Below are 17,650 nucleotides of genomic sequence, written 5' to 3'. Positions count from 1 at the left end.
CTTATTATGTTGTGTAATCAAGCCAGTATAGTGACAGGTGTGAAGCTTAGCTATAATGGTGGTGGCTGTGGACAGGGGGAATGAGTGAGTGGTAGTACCTAAAGCAGGTATTTGGGATTAACGTGTCTAAAGTTAAGCCCAGTATGAGTTTTTTCCCACATCCCAAGGCGTGCCAGTGCATCGTATACCAGTATATGTGCAAAAAACCGCTATCGCAAACCCAGGAACTGCCCCGGGCCCGCAGATGCAGCCAGGCCAGCAGAAAGAGTGGGGGCCATGGAGCCCCAGGCCACCCCCCCACGGCCGAGCAACCCCCCAGACGCCCCCAAGATCCCAGGCTGAGAGGCAGCCACCGCCCCCCACACACACATCCGATGAAGCCCCAAGCAGCCGGGCACCCAGCGCATCCAGCCACCGCCTAGGCCACCCGGCGCCGCACCCACAGGCATGGTAGGGCACGGCCCGCACCACCCGCCCCAGAAGACCTCCGCCAAGACCGGCCCGGCCAGCCGGCCAGGCCCGCCGGACCCCAAGGGCACCACCGCAGGACAGGGAACCCCCAAGGGCGAGCCCCCGTGCCAAACCCTCGTGGGGCGCGCTCACCCACCCCAGCCCACGAACAGGCCACAACCCAGCAAGACCGCACAGCCCCAGGCGGTGCAAGAACAGCAGCCCAGGCCCCGCCCCCCCACCGGACAGCGCAAGCCACGGGGCAATGCCTCCCCCGGCGCAAGGGCGACCGGCGGCCGCCACCGCCGCTAACATTGTCTGTGGAGTGTCTATTTTTAATAAATCCTGTCTGGTCTTGGTATATAATTGACTGTACTACTTTCTCTAACCTGGAAGTGAGTGCTTTGGAAATAATTTTTATGTCTGTGTTAACAAGTGAGATGGGACGGTAGCTTGAGGGTAAAATGGGGTTTTTGTCTGGTTCAAGTAGTAATTTAATGTTTGCTGTATTCATGTGGCCTCCTACGTAACCTTTATTTTTAATCTCTGTTACTACTCTGAAAAAGAGCGGAGCCAGCATTGACCGTAAAAGTTTTAGGAACTCAGCAGGGAACCCATCTGGACCGGGTGCTTTGCTCGTTGACATGCTATCCAAAGCATTTTGTAGTTCTTGTGAGGTTAATGGTGGTTTTCTGATCTATGGTGAGCTGTGGTAGGTTTAAGTTATTGAGGAAGGTTTTAATATCTTCAGGGTCAGGTTTTAAGTTAGATGAGTATAAATCCTTCATGCAGTGCTATGTATGTATTTTCTACAGTCTATATATGTACCGGCCAACGCCTGCCCCCACGCTCTGCCTTGTGTTTATAAAGCAGCATGAGCTCGGCTACGGAGTGGGTGGGAGGAGGGCGGTCCGTCCTCTGGCCCTATATCATCGTGCGGGGAGGAGAAAGTCAGTGTCTCGTCTCTAGACACGCCCACTCATGAAAATGCATATGTAGGCTGCAAATCAGCCTGTTTGTGTAGAGTTGCTCAGAAAGTGACTTTTCAGAGGCTAAAACTCTGGAAAACAGGCGAGTTTGGGAAAATAAACCTCAAATACTATGTTTTTGGGGTTCTTAGAACAAAAAGAGATGGGTGAAAAATAGCACGACATGGGACCTTTAATCCTTGATAAATTTGGGAAAAATCACATGAATCCACCATTGAAGATGTGTTGTTAATATGCAGCTGTATACATAAGAGAAGGAGGATCCAAGTGAATCGGAGAGGATCATGTGATATGTGATGACAGTTGCAAACCACCTACTGTATATGAAGGTAGAAGGTTGAAGGTTGAGATAGAAAGACACGCCTCTCTCTCTCTCTCTCTTCCGCTGTGTGTGTGTGTGTGTGTGTGTCATGGAGGTTTCCTGCAGAGTCGTTTCTTGGTTCCAGCGCTCCAGGCTGAGCAGGCAGGAGGATCCACCGCAGAGGCTCAGAGGTAAGGAGGGCGGCATGAAGAGGGGGATGAGGGCGCTTATCACATTGTACTGTAATACAGACTAGAGGGATGCTGCAGAATAGACTGCTGCTTGGTGTGTGTGTGTGTGTGTGTTGATCCTACCTGTGAGTGTGACCCAGCTGGTGAGTGAGACTGGAAGTATTGGACTGTGAGATTATCTGTAAATATAAAACCTAACTGTATTTCATTGAGGTTTGAACTTGATGTTCTCTGATATTTATTATGTCACTCACTCCAACATCTGTTACACTTGACTCTATGTAGTGCTGCTGTGTTTAGTGGATGGAGGTGCAGACAGAGCACAAACGTAGACAGGTCTTTTAGTAGAGTCTGAGTTGTTGTGTCTTTAAAAGTCTAGTTTTGATGAAATCACAGTTATTTCAGTTGACAAATGTGATTTATTTTTCCCTCCTACAGCGCATGGAGCAAATAAGTGTTTCTCTATCTCATTGGTTGTAAAACACACACATTGTTTCAGAGACTATTGAACACACGTCAATGTTACAAATTTGTGCTTTTCTTTCTGGTTACAGCTCAACATCACTGTGGTGCAGAGTTCATTTTGACAGGAAATTCTGATTTAGTTTAGTTAGTTAGAATTAGTTTGGACTTAGCAGCCATCAGCTTAGCAGCTCTTTTTTTCATTTTTTTTTTATTATTATTTGTTTTTAATTTTGTACTTTAAACCTGCTTTTTATCCTATGCACCCATTGTTGCACTTTGAGGTTTGTTTTTGATGTAAAGTGCATTATGAGTAAAATGTATTATTATTAGTCATTTATAGTCTAGTTTAGTTTAGTCGACTAAATCTGTTTCAAATATAGCTGACTAAAATATAAAGCACAAGAGTTTATGATTTTTTAAAAAAAAGTATTAAATCACTGTTGATCAACCTGATATGTACGGTGGCTGAGAAGTGCAAAATACATTTACAAATACCACAACACTTCCGTAGATATGGGATATTATTCATGTTTGTGAACACACACACAGACAGGTTTGATGTGATCAATGCATAAGACCACATGATCACATGAGTTCTGATTGGATTTTGTCTCATTTGACAAAATTGTAGTTTAGTCCAGTATAGTATAGTATAGTATAGTATAGTATAGTATAGTATAGTTAACCAAAATATTAATATATTTAGATTTTTTTTTTTTTTTTTTTTTTTTTTTTTTTTTTAATTAGTCATAGTCTATGATGCACGGTGGTTTAGTGGTTAGTAATGCTGCTTCACAGCAAGAAGGTCGTGGGTTCAAGCCCTGAGGTGGACACTTGGGTCCTTTCTGTGTGGAGTTTGCATGTTCTCCCCATGCTGCGTGGGTTACCTCAGGGTGCTCTAGATTCCTCCCACAATCCAAAAACATGACTTGGAGTCTCTAAATTGCCATTAGGAGTGAATGTGAGTGGTTGTTTGTTTGTCTGTGTGGTGCCCTGCGATGGACTGGTGCTCTGTCCAGGGTGTACCCCGACCTAATGCCCATTGTGAGCCGGCAGACCCCCGTGACCCTGAAATAGGACAAAGCAGGGCTGAAAAAGAATGGATGAATAGTCATACAGAAAAATTTAGTTGACAAAAAATTTTAGTCAACAAAATGGACACTGCTGTGTGTCAATTTCAATTTCAAAACAGCTTTATTGGAATGACAATCATGTTTACATTGCCAAAGTGTGTGACAGAAAAATGTACACTCAAACAGAATACATATATATTTAACATTTGTGTTGTTTAAAAGAATGAAAATAAAAAAAAAAGGTTTCACCACATACATTTAGAACAAACAAAAAATACAATTAACTTATAAGTGTTATAAAATGGAAAAAAAAGTTTTGTACAGCGTTTTACATGTTATCCATAATATACACATATGTGCGTCCAATTATACAAGTGTGTTGATCTGTCCACCATACAACACTGTGCTTGATTTGCAGTGATGTGTGTGTATCTCACACACACACGCACGCACACGCACGCACACGCACGCACACGCACACACACGCACACACACACACACACACACACACACACACACACAAGGTCCAGAGTTAAAGGGACAGGACAGACTTTAGAAACAGTGAGAAACCTCAGCCTGTGCTCCTTTCCTGTCACCTCAGCATGTGATGTGATTAAAGAAAGGTTCACCACTGAATGTGGGCGTGCACTGTGAGGTGATCGTCTTATCCTGCATATCAATAAATGTCATGTCAGAGCAGGTCAGCAAAGCATCTCTTCCTTAACTGTTTCAGGAAAAAAAGCATCTCAATAAAAAGCTTTAGTACAGGGTAAATAGTTGTTCACATTTAAAATGTTTCTCCTGAAGCTTGTTCTGATTTCTGCTTAACTAATGGCCGTGTTTTTATTGACTTTTAACAAATCATGATGGACATTTAAGATTGTTGTCAGAAATATTTTTGTCAATATTTTGGATTGAAGCGCTTATCGCTCCCGTGTTAGGCCGATGGCCACGAGCTGGGGAAGGCCTCTTGCTCTCATAGTGGCCACACTTTGGGGGAAGGGGCGTAGCCTATGCAAACGCCACGTGCCCGTCAGTGACCAGGGACTCTTGTCATGTCGTAGGCATGCCCCCGCGCTTTCCAAAAATGTTTAGTTCATGGAACTCAAAAATGGGGAAACATTGTCATTGTGCTGGAATATTATTCTTTCTTTCTTTCTTTCTTTCTTTCTTTCTTTCTTTCTCACCTACCTTTCACCCACTGAACCATTATGAAGGGTCACAAAAATTGAAATGAAATTCAATTGCACGCTTCTCTAATTTCTGGCCATTTCCATTTTTAAAAATGCATAAATTTGACGCGCCAGCGCCCCCAAGTATTCCACAAATGCATTACAAGATAGGAATTGCCAAAAAAAAGAAATTAATCGTAGAATCATGAAAATTGACACATATGTAGACCATGACAAGACAAGTAAAAAATATTATTATGACCATGCCAAAAAACACACAGGAATTCCAGAATCTTCAATCTTCAATTGAAAATTGGAAAATTGCTATTTTCATTCACAAATTTTAACGCATTTCTCGTTTCACTGACAGGGTTCAAAATTGCTGGAGATCATCTAGAGAAGTGTGACACCGAAAATAACCCAGGAATCTTTGATAACTTTTATGGTGTTTGCAGGGCGGCGCTGTGAATTTTGGCCAAAAAATATTAACTTTTTGGAAAATGATCCATTTGCATATGCACTCAATTATGTTGCATTGATAGTATGAAATTAACTGTTATATTGTGTCTTTGTATGAACCTGGGCAGCACAGCGAAGGCGGTGCAGCAAAGGCAGCACGGAAAAGGTAGCGTAAATTGCCGAAGGTGGCGCAATTTAATGAAGGCGGCGCAGCAAAGGTGGTGCGACGAAGGCAGTGTGGCAAAGGCGAGGGCCGTTTATTGCCGCTTGCCTTCGCCGCACCATGACTGGGCTTTGTGCTGCTCAGTCATGGTGGTCTTCTTCCTTTCCAGTACTGCAACCATTGAATATTTTGGTAATCGAATATTCTATTGATTATTCCACTGATTAACTGGATAAAATATACTTTTGCTTAATTAAAGCTCTATTTTAACATAAAAAAGACTGATTATTCAATGACACCAACCATTTTGTTTCCTTAACTAAACCACTAAACAACTTTTTCTTGCTGAAACCAAATGTATTTGTCAAGAAGTATGAAGTTGGTATGAAGAATACAGGAAACATTAAAGGGTTTGTGTGTCTTTTTGATGTTGCTTTGTGTTGTTTTGTATACTTTTCTGTTATCTATGTATGTTTTTAGTCATTTTGTGCAATCTTTGGATGGGTAATTCTATGTATTTTTGTTGTTGTGTTTTTTTTTTCTCATATTTTTATATTTTGCGTATTTTTGTATTTTATTTTGCCATTTGATGTCATTTTATACATTTCTTTGTTGCTTTTGTGTATTTTTAGTTGTGTCGTGTGTTATTTGTCCAATTTTGTGTTTTTTTTGTTGTCATTTAATACATTTTTATTTTGTTGTCCTTTTGGCATCATTTTGTGTATTTACTGTCATTTTGTACATTTATTTGCAGTTTTTGTGTTTTTCTTTTTTGTTGTCCTTTTGTATATATTTTGTAAAATTTTCAAAATTGTTTTGTGTATTTTTGTTGTCATTTAAAATCTTTTTCTGTTATTGTCATTTTGTGTACATTTCTGTAATCTTGCATATTTTCTTTTAGTGATTTTGTGTGTTTACTTTGGGGTTGCGTTACCCATGTCCGGCATAGATTTGTAGATTTTATAGTATAGACTGAGCATGTCTTACTGCTCCAGGAGCCCCGCCCATAATCAAGGCATTATTTACATGTTCCAGTCAAAACCTCAGGTTTACTCTTCAACAAAAATAAACATGTCTAATAAATTCTTTGCAGACATATTTACTTCCTTTTGCTGTATTTTTCTTCCCGCTTTTCACAATTACGCTACAAATAACATAAATCAACAAGTTATTTTCATCAAGTGTATTTTTGCATTTGACCCCTAACGTGATGGCACATGGTTTGAGTTAATCTTTAAAGCCATTAGTGAATAAACCGCCCTAATCATTGAGAGCGATGCTCGTATGTGCAGCATGACTTTACATTTCATTTATATGCTAAATCACGTTTCTTGGAGGTATTGATCACAACTTGAGCGTGATTCCAGGAGGGGGAGCGGGAAAATAACTGTCCAATTGCTGATTCCAGACATGTACACAGAAACAGGCATTTAGTTTACATCCTGTTCTTGAGATGAACCATCGCTGCACATTCTTCAAACAAAAGGTAGTGGCACACATGCACAGTGTGTATTTCACAGATGAAATGATTGCTAGAGCCTAAGCCATCCATCAGGTATGGACTCAGGTTGGCCTAACATGTCTGCTAAAGACCACACTTGGGCAAACTGATGGAAAAATACACAAAATGACATCCAGATTATGCAAAACACACGATATGATAAAAAATAAATAAATAAATAAAGAAAAAAAATGGAATTAAACAAAATGACAACAAAAACACACAATATAACAGAAAAACACACAAAATGACTGAAACATATACAAACTGACAATGGAAATTTATAGAATTACACCAAAAAACACACATTATGACCAAAAAAAGACAAAAACTGCTACAGTAAAATAAAAAGACAAATTGATTCCAAAAACACACGTTATGACAAAAAAATTATTGGAATGATATAATATTATACAAAAACACACAAAATGACTGAAAAATACACAAAATCACAACAGAAATATACATAATTACTTAAAAAAAAAAAACATTATGACCAAAATAATTACAACAAAACACGCAAAAAGCTAGAAAAATATACAAAACAGCAGCAGAAAAATACACAAAATGACTCCAAAACCCCCACAAAACAACCAAAAATACACACAAAATGAGATAAAAAAAAAGAAAAGAAAATGAATATATATATATATAACAACAATCCAATTATGCAAAACTGTTTCAAAAACATACAAAACGACTCACAAAAGGAGTCTAAAAACACAATTACCACAAAAAACAGAAAAGAAATTTACAAAAACACACAAACTCTTGGTTTTATTCCTGTATTAAGGCTGAGATTGGTCACTGGATCGTGGCAAGATGTCAGACGCTCAGAGTAAACATGCAGTGAAACATGCAGAGAGGCTTACGTCCGGCTCTGGAGTCAAACCCAGCTGCTTACAAGAGTATTGATCACACACGCACACGCACGCACACGCACACGCACGCACACACACACACACACACACACACACACACACACACACACACACACACACACACACACACACACACACACACACAACACACACACACACACACACACACACACACACACTTAGTTTATAGTTTCCACACAGCCTGAGAGAAGTATTCATTTCCTCTGGATCAGTGACAGAGACATGGGAGTGGCCAGACTCTCACAAAGACCAGAAATACACAAAAATGACAACACAATTCTACAAATAATACCAAAAACACACAAAATACACAGAAAAATACACTAAATTTAAATGACCATGAAATATACAAAACAAAATAATTGCATTAATGTTCATATTGGTCAGTATTTTACAGTAAAAACTGACCTGAATGTGTATGTGCAGTGATTAGTGGTTATTTCCCAACTTACTCACCTCTATATTTTTTTTAAATAATGTTTTATGTAGTTATGAGTCAGAAAGCTACACCCACTATCAATAAGTAAGTTAAAGCTGCTCAGGATGATCGTTTTTCATCTGATAAAGACATAGTGTAGGCCTCACAGATTAATAAATTGAAGACTATTTCCTGGAAAAAAAGAAAAAAAAATCAATCAATCTATTTATAAAGAGTGCTTTAGAATAAAATGCAGCTCAAAGCGATAAAAAAAAAATAAATAAAAAAAAAACATTCACCCCGTACAAACACCGTCCACCACACAAATAAAAACAAAAAACCTTTATCTGATAAAACAATGATCATCTCCAGCAGCTTTAAGTTTATTTAAAGGACCATTACAGAACGTTTCAGGGGCTGCACCTGGCCCACAGGCCGCCAATTGAAAAGCACTGTATTAAGGTATAAAATGAATCCATGTACCCTTTGTTCTTTGGTTATTCCATTTTAAAACCAAATCCTAAACAAGCAAACGGTGTAGTTAATTTGTTTTACTGAATTAAAACCTAAACAGAATTACAGAAAAAAATGAAAAAACAGACATGCAGTGTTTTTCTGTTTGTGTGATATTTGGATATTTAAGGGAAACTAGGACGAGAGCTTCATGTTTTAATCTCACCACAATGAGAGACCCACAGATGGGGGCAAACTTTTGGTCCCTGTCACATTACTGATGAACTGGTGACTTGGAACGTTATTAACACATAAATAAATCTTTAACAAAAAATGGATGTTTTGAAAAGCACACATGATATGTGATTAAAGGAATCAGAAGTATGTAATGAATCTACTCGTGCTCCTCCTTTCTTGTGATCAACTTCTGTGTGTGTTGACAGCTGCTGTTAGTGGCTAGCGGTATTTTAACAAAACAATATTTTTATTGCCCTCTAAAAAGCTGTGTAATTGTTTTTGCAAAAGTGTGAAATCGTAGAAGTTCTAACATCTATTCCTCACACCAGCCTCATAATTGATAGTCAGTCACCAGTTTATTTGGATACTATTTGGACTGTAACACTGTTCGCTCTGACAGAATGTGATGCGCTCAAGCTTTCGCTCTAATTTCTCACAAACAGAACAAGATTTCGCCATTAATATTTTAACTTTAAAACAGAAAAACGCTGCCTTTCTGGTTTTTGTGGTTTCTGTATTCATGTTTTGGTTTTAAGTCAGTAAAACAAAATAACCACACCATTTTTTGTTATTTGGATTTTGTTTTAAAATGGAATAACCAAAGAATGAAGGGTACACGGATTAAATTCAGTGCTTCAGTTTTTTTTTTTTCAATCTGCTTTTTAAAACATTAAATGTTAAAAACTCACTGAAAGGTTTGAAGTGAGACAACCAATGAGAACCATTCCTCCCAGTAAAACCACTGGATAGCATGCTTGTGGAAAGCACTGGTAATTGAATTACGGCACACAGATGCAGAGAACACAGACCACACTGCTCATTTTCCCTCTACATGAGCCCATGGCTCATTAATGTGATCACAGTAATTACCTTTTTACAGCGGCACCGCACAGCGTCATTGTGTGCACAGGGATTCTTCCACCTGCTCGTTCTTTTCAAATGCTTTACATGTTTGATTCTGGTTTCTCTGTCTTGTTAAATTATGTTACTAAACTAGATATTAGCCTTTTATTGGAAGTGTGTCTATCTTAATGTGTCGTTTACCAGAGGTGAAAGTAATTGCTTAGAAGTACTCACGTTACTGTAACTGAGTTGCTTTTATGGGTACTTTTTTGAGTTTATTCCTAAATCAGTAATTTTACTTGTACTTAAGTACATTTTAAAAGAAATAAAGTAATTTGTTACATTTCTACACCCAACCATTACTGAGTAATGCACTGATTTCAGGTCAGCAGTTTAGGACGGCACATTCAACATAATCCATATGTTCTTAATTGTGCCATTTCTGATCAACGTGTTATGGCAATTCTTATATTCATCATCATATCGTCAAATGTATGTTCATGTGTACAATTTGTCATGTTTTAATACATGATGACTCCATTACTCTTTGCACTTTTGAACAGCTGAATCATGTTAGATTAAACAGTACAGATCGTATTGTAATCAGTGCAACACAGAGTCTCTGCTGAAGCCCAAAACTCAAACTCACATGCAGATATACACGTACGCACACACTATCAAGAGTGGCGCCCAATCTTCCTCATAATATACACGTCTTCATCATCCTCAAATGTTTCCACTGTTGGGCATCTGACTCCCTCCTTCTCCTTACCTCAGGGTGAAACTTCTTATGTTATCTGTATAAAAGCTTAAGCTGTGAAACTGTTAGTTAGAGCGGGTCTCGATCATCGGACGTCCGCCCGGGCGGTCACTAATTTTGTCCATCTTTGTACTCTTTTTTACTTAGTTTTATAATAAACCTTTTTTATAAAATCATCAATGCCTCACCTGGACTCCATCACTCAACCAGAGCAATAAATCATGTCTCCAAATGAGGTCAACCGCAAATTTGCCGTGACAAACGCCACTTTCTTTGGTTCAGGTTGGGGTTTCTACCTATTATATTATTACCCACATGACTGTTTTAGAGTTCATAAATGTAGCTATACTTAGAGCCTAATATAATTATTATATTTTTTAATTTGAATTCATTGGTGTTATTTTATTTAAAAAAGAATTGTACATTTTGACGAAGCCTTTTATTTCATACAGATGCATTTGTCGGAAATAAATTGAGTTCCAAATGTGTCAGATTTGGTCTCTTCCTTTTTTAATTTCTACATGAGATGTTTACTGTATACAAGATTTATTACCAAAATAAACATGGGTGGTGATAGGAACTAGTAACTTTTACTATGAGTACTATTTAATTGAGCTAATTTTTACTTGTACAGTTTCACTCAAGTAGCAGTACTTCTACTTGAGAAGCATACATCAGTTCTCTTTATCCTTCTGTTGTTTACACCAGTTTGTTGCTTTTATTTTGCTGTCTCGCTCATTTGCTGTAATTTGACTTCCTGTCTGACCCTGATTGGATGCCCAGCCCACAGCTGTACTCAGGCACACTTGAGTTGATTGCACCACCTGTGTTTTTGGCTTTTTTCTTGACTGCTCCTCGATAAGAAACCTGTCTTTTCTGACTTTATTTGTTGCAGTTTAGTTTGAAGAAAAAACCCTTTCTTTTCTTTAGCCTTAACTTTTTTTTTTGTCAGTCTTTATTTCCAATTCCTACTTTTGTCTGATATTCTTACATAAGCAAAAAATTCCCCACCATCGATTTTCACCCCCCATTTTTTTTTAAGAATAGGCTATAGGATCTGAAGTTTAAGGTCACTTGTGATATCTTTAGTTTCTAATGGCTGCGAGGAATAGCAGAGGAAAGATAAACTATTAACATTCTTAAAGGCTTCTTCTCTTTCTTCCATCCTGTGGCTGCTGACAGAGGATGAGCAAAATACAGAGCGATGTGTGAGTGAGTCGTGTGCTCTAATTCATTTCTCTCCCTCTCCTTCCCTCCCACAGCTGCTTCTTGACTCTGGAGAGGGAGCACAGGAGGACAGATAGGAGGAAGACTGATGCCGATACACAAGACAGGATAACTTAACACAGGGGACATTTGGCTGAGCCGAGCGTAGAGATGGCTGAGGCACTTCAGCAGCAGCAGCAGCAGCTGGAGGAGGACGAGGAGCAGCCACAGCAGCAGCCACAGCAGCAGTCGAGCACCGAGGAGACACCAGAGCCTGATGATGGAGCAAAGGAGAACATCAAAACTACCCTGTCTCGATCTCTTCTATCCATGAGGTCCATGAGCTGTGTGGAGTCAGAGGACGACTCCCCCAACATGATAGTGTACAGAAAGGTAGGACACCTTTTATTTTGAAGGACTGATTTATCTGCTCCTGTTGTCTCCAGTTCTTAACTCTAGCTGGGTTTCCATTACAGATTTTTGCAAAATAAGGGCAATATTTCTAAATGTTGACAAAGTATAATTGCGCTTTGAAGATTGTTTTGGGCAGAAGCCTCATAAGTCCAGTGAAATCTCATCTCACGTGACTTTGCCTCAGGAAAGTGGTTGCTCAAAACCTCCTTATGACATTTCTTATTACTTTGTTGTTTCACATTTAATATGGCAGTAACAGTTTTTTAATTCTAATGCTAAGTAATGTCCCGGTCTCCTTCTGTCTATACATATTGCGCCATGTTTTCTCAGAGAGAATTGGATGTGACCAGGTATGTCACGTCATGTGACGTGTATTTGAAGAAATTCTTGCGATATTTGAGTGTTTTTTCAAAATTCAGGTGTTTCCATTACCAATTTCTATTGCGCTATTTAGATTTTGTGCATTTCCAAGGGTAATGGAAATTATTTTTTGTTTTTTAGACATGTTGACTTTTTGTATCATCCAGGTTCAGAGGAGGTGCTTTGATTTCCGCCGGCTCGTGTCTTTATGGTTTAATAATATAATCTGTACCGCTGAGCCACAAACTGACCTAAGTCTTACACAGGATGGATGTTCTTGACCCTTTGGATGCCTGTTTTTAATTTTTTTTATTTTTAGAAAAACTTCTAGGTTGACTCTGATAGGGATGGTCGGCGTGGCGTCACTTCTGGGTCATGTCAGAGACAGCTCGTTAGAACTACGATCTTTACCTGGGTGCAAATATTTGTTCCTTTTTATTGTTTTCCAGAGTTTTATTGCGCTTTATTTACCGGCGATTAGTTCCTACTTCATTCCGCCAGGCAGCAGCATGGCTCAGAAATCAGTAACAGCTTTGCATCAGGAATAAATATCTAATTTTATATTTGATCCCTGGTAAATACTTTCCTTTCATGTTTTTGTCCCACTGACACCAGTGCTCTGTGCGTAATATATTATTATATTATTACGTTATTTCATAATACAAAAACCATCCCAGTGAGTGATTATTTCTTTTGGTTACAGGTAAATCTGTTGAGATTATGTTTGTTACGTAAATTGCGTACCTTAGGTTTGAGGAAGTGTACGTAGTGTTTTGTGCACGTAGTTTGTCTTTTCTTCCCAGTCATAAAAAACCCAGTATATTACAGTGTGGAAGTCATTTTATCACGGGTAAATAAACAGCCTGTCTGTTATGTTTGGTAGGACGCGCTAAACCCCGGAAACAAACCGGAGACATACTGTAGACAGAGTCAAGGTGGTCCAGTACTGCATGCACAGCATAGAATAGAATCCTTTTATTGTCATTGCACAAAGTACAATGAAATTGAAGTACACACCAAAGATTCAAGCCAAACAGACAGTTATCATAAAAACAACATAAGGTACGGTAAAAGTTTGTCGGAATAATATGTTAATCAGTATAAAAGTGCATGGTATAATTTCATTATACATTCAAAAAGAGACTCTATTTCATTCACTAGTACAGTGCCCGTCGGAAGTATGTATTCGTATAGTGGGAGCTTAAGTAGATTTGTCAATTAACAGAAGGTTTTCCTTGCCGCCATGATGAATTCATGTTTGGTGTGGGATACATATGTATGTGTATATACGTATATATGCATATGTGTGTATCCATAAAATGAAGAGTCCGTCCTTAAGACTGCTCTACTGTAAAGTGCCTTGAGATACCATTGGTTATGATTTGGCGCTATACAAATAAAAGATTGATTGATTGATCGAATTATGGTCAAATAAGTATGTGTTTGACGGTTGGATGTACAAAGAGGTGTACATACTCTGTAGTGTAATAAAGGGTAATATTTGCGGGTGTGTTTTTGGAATTTGCCTGTTCACCTCATGCGTGCACATAAACATGTAGAAAAATGAACAAATAAATAGATGGTGTATTTGAATATTTTGGAGGAGTGCACTGTTAGATTAAGCTTGTAATGATCATCTAACCCGAGATCATGTTTCTCAACGGGGAAAAGAAAACACATCATGTTTCTTAACGGGGAACAGAAACCACAACTTCATGACCTCAGATGATCAGAATTTACTGTGCTATGAATCTGAGTTTGCCTCGAGCTAGTTTTTATCCCTCAGGCAAAGTTTCTGATTCCCATCCAACTGATTTTAAAGCCTAGAGGAGTATTTGTAGAGAAGGTGAAGCTGCTGCTCACCTTTAAACACCCGCCTGCTGTTCTCCCTGGAGCAGATGACTCATCATGCTGAGAAATTGTTTTATAATTCTAATTGTTTAAAAATCCTTAGGATTTTTTCAGTCTGCCACGTCATGAGTCACTCCTACGTGGCAAGAAGATTCTTGGCTCGTTTTCTGTGTGGGGTTTGCATGTTTTCTCTCCGTGTCTGTGAGAGTTTCCATGAGATACTCTGGTTTCAAACTGCCATCAAAAACATGCATTTCATGGGCTTTAACATGGTTGGTAATGTGGGCGCGCACTCAAGTCGAGTGTATAGGGTCAAGCTACTTTAGTTAGGGTATGGTAGCAAAGAGTCCAATAAAAGTTTCTGTTAAAATTCCACAGGAATTTAAGTATAGGAATTTTGGGAAATTAAAAAAATATATAAACTTTTCATGGGAATTATTTATTGGAATTAACCAGAATTTGGAGTGATTTTTGAATAACTGTACCATACCAAAACGTAAATATTATCATCATAAAAAAAAAACAAATAAGGCGTACAATAAATAAAAAAAAATTAAAAAAATTTCAACCAAGGTTCGAAAAACTTTTCATGGGAATTAATGATAATTTTATATTCTAGCATCTAAAATAACATCAATTATAATTATTTATAATTACTTCCAATTTGTGGTTAATTCCAATAAATAATTCCCATGAAAAGTTTACAAAAATGTCTGCATCAATAAACCATATGGCCACACTTTATTTTTTTTAATCAGACTCAAAAACACTTTGACGAAATCAATTTTTTTTGCATGTATATTTTTACGTTGATGGTCAATGATGCTATCAAACTTTAAAACTATGATTTTAAAAATGCAAATATAATGGTTCACGTTGGGTTGGCGTTGTATGCCACTGGCAGTAAAAAAATCTGTATTGCTTGCACAAAACAGAACTGGGAATCACGAGATCCCAACAGCCCCAGTGAGCTTTGGTGAATGGGTCTTTCCTGCAGGTTGGAGGAGAGAGCAGTTGTATAGGGTGAGGAATGAAGACGTAGAGAAACAACAAATAGCCTGACTGTGATTTAGATGGATTTAAATGTAAACATGAGGAAATGTTTGCACACTTTAATCTCCGTGTAACATGAAACACCGTTTGTGTGCCTAAGTATATGATTTACTTGATGTTGCTTCTTTGTATCGGTTGGATCATTTTTGAAAAAGCTATGTGGGTGGTGGATGTGTGTGTTTGTGTAAACATTACATCACAAATGGAGCAGAAATAGATTTTCAAGAGGAAGGCGTGTGAAAATACTTTTAATGCTCTTCAATATTGGCCCGTTCTATGCTTCTGTATATGTTAAGCCTTGAGTCGCTAAGAGGAACAAGAACACAGGATAATGCTCTTAATCTTACTGTGCACTAGATAATTATATGTCCATAAGATACAACAAGGTTTTATCATCCTATTAAGAGTTCTCAAAATCCCACCTAAGTAATGGTATATAATTTTCCACGATCCATTCAGCCTCTCCACTTAGCTGCAACAACATCTTTACTGATTTTCCATGTTTTCTGTTTCCTAGGCGTGGTTGCTGTTTCCTAAAATAAATGCACATTAAATGAGTTATTCTCATAGATTGAGATGCAATCCCCGTCGGACTGTGAAGGTACTGCAGATAGGCTGAGTGATGGGGTTTTTTCTTCTTCTACACAACATTAATAAAAGCTTTCAGTGTTCACTGAATATAAGTTTGGGGTTATTCAGAAAAGTACACAGATTTATATGCTGGAATGATGTTTTAAATCATAGTGTCCTGAAATTAGCTGTTGATTAGCGTATTGTAGACTTCATGATACACTAGCCTTTGTTTGCTTAATATGTCAACACTATCAGTGGTTCTTTTTAAAATGATTTGTTTAGCAACTCTGTGAATAATCCGGATGATTTTTCTACTTAAAATGAAGCGTTCTAACTGTTTGTCCTCCACAGGCTACCATTCGGGAAGTCGGGCTTACGTCACAGATGACGTTAGCGGTTTTTTAGAGACCCGTTTTACCCAACCGTCCTATAAAGGAAAGCCAGAGTCTTTTTTTCTTTTTGGGATAATGTAAAAAATTATATATATTTTTTTTTTTTTTACATTGGACAAAAAAAACAAACACACAACAACCCTTCAGCATGGTAAAACCTCTTCTGTTCCAATGGGAGTCAATATATTTTTAACGTTGTTTTCCCCCCCAAACAAATATCGCGACTGGCGTTGCTAGGCAGAAACGTCACAACTTACCGGATGCCTGACTACGCCAATTTTTTTTACTATCTGTACAATCTTTTTCAGCATGTTGATGCTTCTGGATAATAATGTGTCACTAAAGATAGTGAGTGATGGAAGTCATTGATGAAACTTGTATTAAGTATATTATACCAAAGGAAAATATATCTATAAAATATGTAGTATGAAAAAAGTACAATGCAAAAGTTGCTTTGAAAGCTCACAACACAAAAGCCACAACAAAATGGTCAGTATTTGTTCATTTCTCGCTTCGGGTTTAATTCTTCTTTTGTGAATTTTTACTTCACAGCTATTCGTGGACTTTTCACTAATGTTGTGGCTTTTGTGTGGTGGTGTTGGGAGCTTTCCACGCCATCGCACATAGTATCAATCCTATTAGTCAAATAGTCAAGTCTACTGCTAGTTTACAGTTACCTTTCAGTGGCAGTGGCTTTTACCATCTGAGAAAGGAAAATGCTACTTGTGTTCTTGATTGATTTTATTTTTTAGTCAGTGGCATTAAAGCTGATAGTAGGTTTATGCTTGGAGTTTATTAATGGATCCAACGCAATGTCAACTCTCTCTGAGTTGACATCAGCCTCAGACGCTGGTCACTCTGAGTTGAATTCTCTTATATATTCAGTTTTCACTTTTCTTATGTCGGCAAATCAAAATACTTGGTGATCCAGATCATAAAATGCACAATGACACTAAAGCTGAGCAATATATTGAGATTCAAGATACATTGACATTTCTATGTTGGCGACAGAAAATTTCAATATCGATATATAAATATTTTTATAGCTAATTTTGTGTTAAAACACTCCTTTTGGGAGTTGCTGCTTTTGGCTACTTCTCAGAGCAGCATGAAAAGCACAATTAAATGGATTGCTGTGTGTTCTAACCTAGACCTTCCTTTAAACAAGCCACACTACAGAACTCACTCACACGTGCTGTCCCTTGGTGGAGAAAAAGCCCAACGTGGCACATATTGTGCAACTGTTGGTTAATAAATGTGCTTAGATGGCATTTTTCATCAGCAAATTTGTCCCAGAATTGTTTTTCTGGTCTGACTTTTGTTTTTTAATTAAAAATAAATATTTATATTGTATTATTGTATTGTATCACCATTTTGAGAAACCATATTGTGACACTAGTTTTGGTCCATATGGCCTAGCTCAC

The 17,650-nt window shown here is 38.1% G+C and overlaps 1 protein-coding gene across 1 annotated transcript in view; it reads left to right on the top strand.

Moving 5' to 3' along the window:
- Positions 1-1,769: 1,769 nt before the first annotated feature.
- The window catches only part of LOC114457983 (regulator of G-protein signaling 6-like), a 111,957-nt gene continuing 96,076 nt past the window's right edge, over positions 1,770-17,650 (top strand). Inside the window, exons 1-2 of the mRNA XM_028440187.1 lie at positions 1,770-1,931; positions 11,640-11,976. Of these exons, the coding sequence (XP_028295988.1) occupies positions 11,755-11,976 (222 nt within the window). The 5' untranslated portion in view covers positions 1,770-1,931; positions 11,640-11,754. The remainder of the gene's footprint in view (positions 1,932-11,639; positions 11,977-17,650) is intronic.

The sequence above is a fragment of the Gouania willdenowi genome, chromosome 24 (assembly GCF_900634775.1).
Source record: "Gouania willdenowi chromosome 24, fGouWil2.1, whole genome shotgun sequence".
Lineage (NCBI taxonomy): Eukaryota > Metazoa > Chordata > Actinopteri > Blenniiformes > Gobiesocidae > Gouania > Gouania willdenowi.
This window is presented reverse-complemented; position numbering and strand designations above follow the sequence as displayed.